General features: G+C 35.2%; 1 protein-coding gene across 1 annotated transcript; it reads left to right on the top strand.

Moving 5' to 3' along the window:
- Positions 1-507: 507 nt before the first annotated feature.
- Positions 508-1734, top strand: LOC106310987. The gene is made up of 2 exons (XM_013748214.1): positions 508-551; positions 731-1734. The coding sequence occupies exons 1-2, from the start codon at positions 540-542 to the stop codon at positions 1694-1696; spliced, it is 978 nt and encodes a 325-aa protein (XP_013603668.1). The 5' UTR covers positions 508-539; the 3' UTR covers positions 1697-1734.
- Positions 1735-2001: the final 267 nt, after the last annotated feature.

Raw genomic sequence — 2001 nt, 5'->3', positions numbered from 1 at the left:
TCTTTGTTTAACGTTTTGGGGGTTTAGATAATTCGATATGCTTTAAGTGCAAGATATTGAGAGATTTGTTATAATAGTTTTCAAGGTCGGAGTTTTCACAATTCTTATTTCTAACTAGAAATTCTCAAATTTTGTTTGTCTCTGTTTCTCTTATTATTACGGTGAGATTTTATTGTAAATTTAGGAGTTTTTTTTACTCATGTTGTTAAGTTGATTTTTTCTTAGTTTAATTTCTGGACTGTTCGTATAACTATTTGAGGAAGATGTATTCTTATTAACAAAGTCGAATACATTCTTGAGTTTTTATCCTTCTTTCTAAAAAATGAAGTTTTCTACACGGAAAAAGCTGCCGATTAACGTCTTCAACATATTATTTACGATATACATGATATTATAACTTGGTTTTGATACCATATTAAATTTGAGGTTAGACTTTAACTCATTAACAAGATCTCTCTCTCTTTCTTTTCTCCTTTAAGGCACAATGCGACTTCCGTGAATTGCGAGTCAAGATGTTATAGTGAACAAACTAGTTTCACATGGGGCAGAAGGTATAGTGACCATGAGTGAAATAATTAAAGACTTTATTATTTCTTTTTGTTCACTACTTTGTCATCTTCTACGTTAAATTATCTCCCTAACTTTTATATATATATGGGTGCTATTAGAAACACAACGTATCTACTTGCTTTTGACTTAGAATTAATAGTTCTGTGTTTTTTTTTCTAAGGAAGAAGAGAAAGAGGTGATCATGGATATGGTTCCATTTACGGAGATTATGAAGCTGGTGATTTCAGAGGCCAAGAAAGTGAAGGACTTCAAACCCTTGTTCAAGGAATTGGCGTCGACCATCGAGAGATTAGTACCCATTTTCCAAGAGATCGATTTGTTGCAAGAAGGACTGGAGCCAGGTAATAAAGACTTAGTTGTTCTTACCAAACTGATGCTAAGCGCTAAAAAAATGGTCCACAAATGTTCACGCGTCCGGTTATACAATTTAGTCAAGATAAATTCGTATACCAAGAAAATAAAAAAAATCAATGATGATTTTGTCAAGTTCTGTCAGATTGACTTGCAGCTAATTCAGCATAGGGACCAGTTACGGTCTCGTTCACAAACGAGCCTAAACATGGAAAAGTCTCCTCCTCCACTTCAAAAGCAAGTCCAGTTGGGTGGACAGCTTCCTTTAGGTCTCCAGGAGAGTCTGAAAATGGAAGATCTTTCATCCCCCGAAGCTAAAGAGCTTCGCTCGGCTATTCAAGAATCTCTTTTACTTCGTCGCCAACAGGAGGATCATGGAAAAGGAAAGCAAGTTCAGGAGGATGAACTAGTTGCTGTAGCTCTTCAGGAGAGTCTAAACAGTTTCAAGGATAATGGGAAAAGAAAGCAAGTTGAGGAGGATGAACTAGTTGCTGTAGCTCTTCAGGAGAGTCTAAACAGTTTCAAAGATAATAAAAGAAGAAAGCAAGTTCAAGAGGATGAACTTGTTGCTGTAGCTCTTCAGGAGAGTCTAAACAGTTTCAAAGATAATGGAAAGAGAAAGCAAGCTCAGGAGGATGAAATAGCTGCTAGAGCTCTTCAGGAAAGGATAAATAATGGTTCATCTTCATTTACTAGAGCTCATTCGTTCGATGAAGACGACATACAGTGCGTTATTTTGGAGAGTTTAACGAAAAAGAAAAGGAAAACAATGTGAGTAAGAGTTGCCATGAGCTTATAAGAGTTGCCCAAACCAAAGTATCATTAGCTAGCCTGAGTCTCCTTTTTATTTTTACTTTTATTTTTCAGTTCTGCAAATAAGAGAGCTGCTCCTATTTCTGTGGGAACACTTCCTTTATTACCGTGTTCTTTTCCATATTTCCATGTTTTAAGTTTGTTAGGAGTTGGAAACTCCAATTCATTAAAAGATTAATTTAAAAATTCTTGGATTCTCGCTTTTTAGAGAAATTGGTTTAACAACAACTCTAACCATAACAACAAATTTGATATTTTGTTAATTTG

Source organism: Brassica oleracea, chromosome C8 (genome assembly GCF_000695525.1).
Source record: "Brassica oleracea var. oleracea cultivar TO1000 chromosome C8, BOL, whole genome shotgun sequence".
Taxonomy (NCBI): Eukaryota; Viridiplantae; Streptophyta; class Magnoliopsida; order Brassicales; family Brassicaceae; genus Brassica; species Brassica oleracea.
This window is presented reverse-complemented; position numbering and strand designations above follow the sequence as displayed.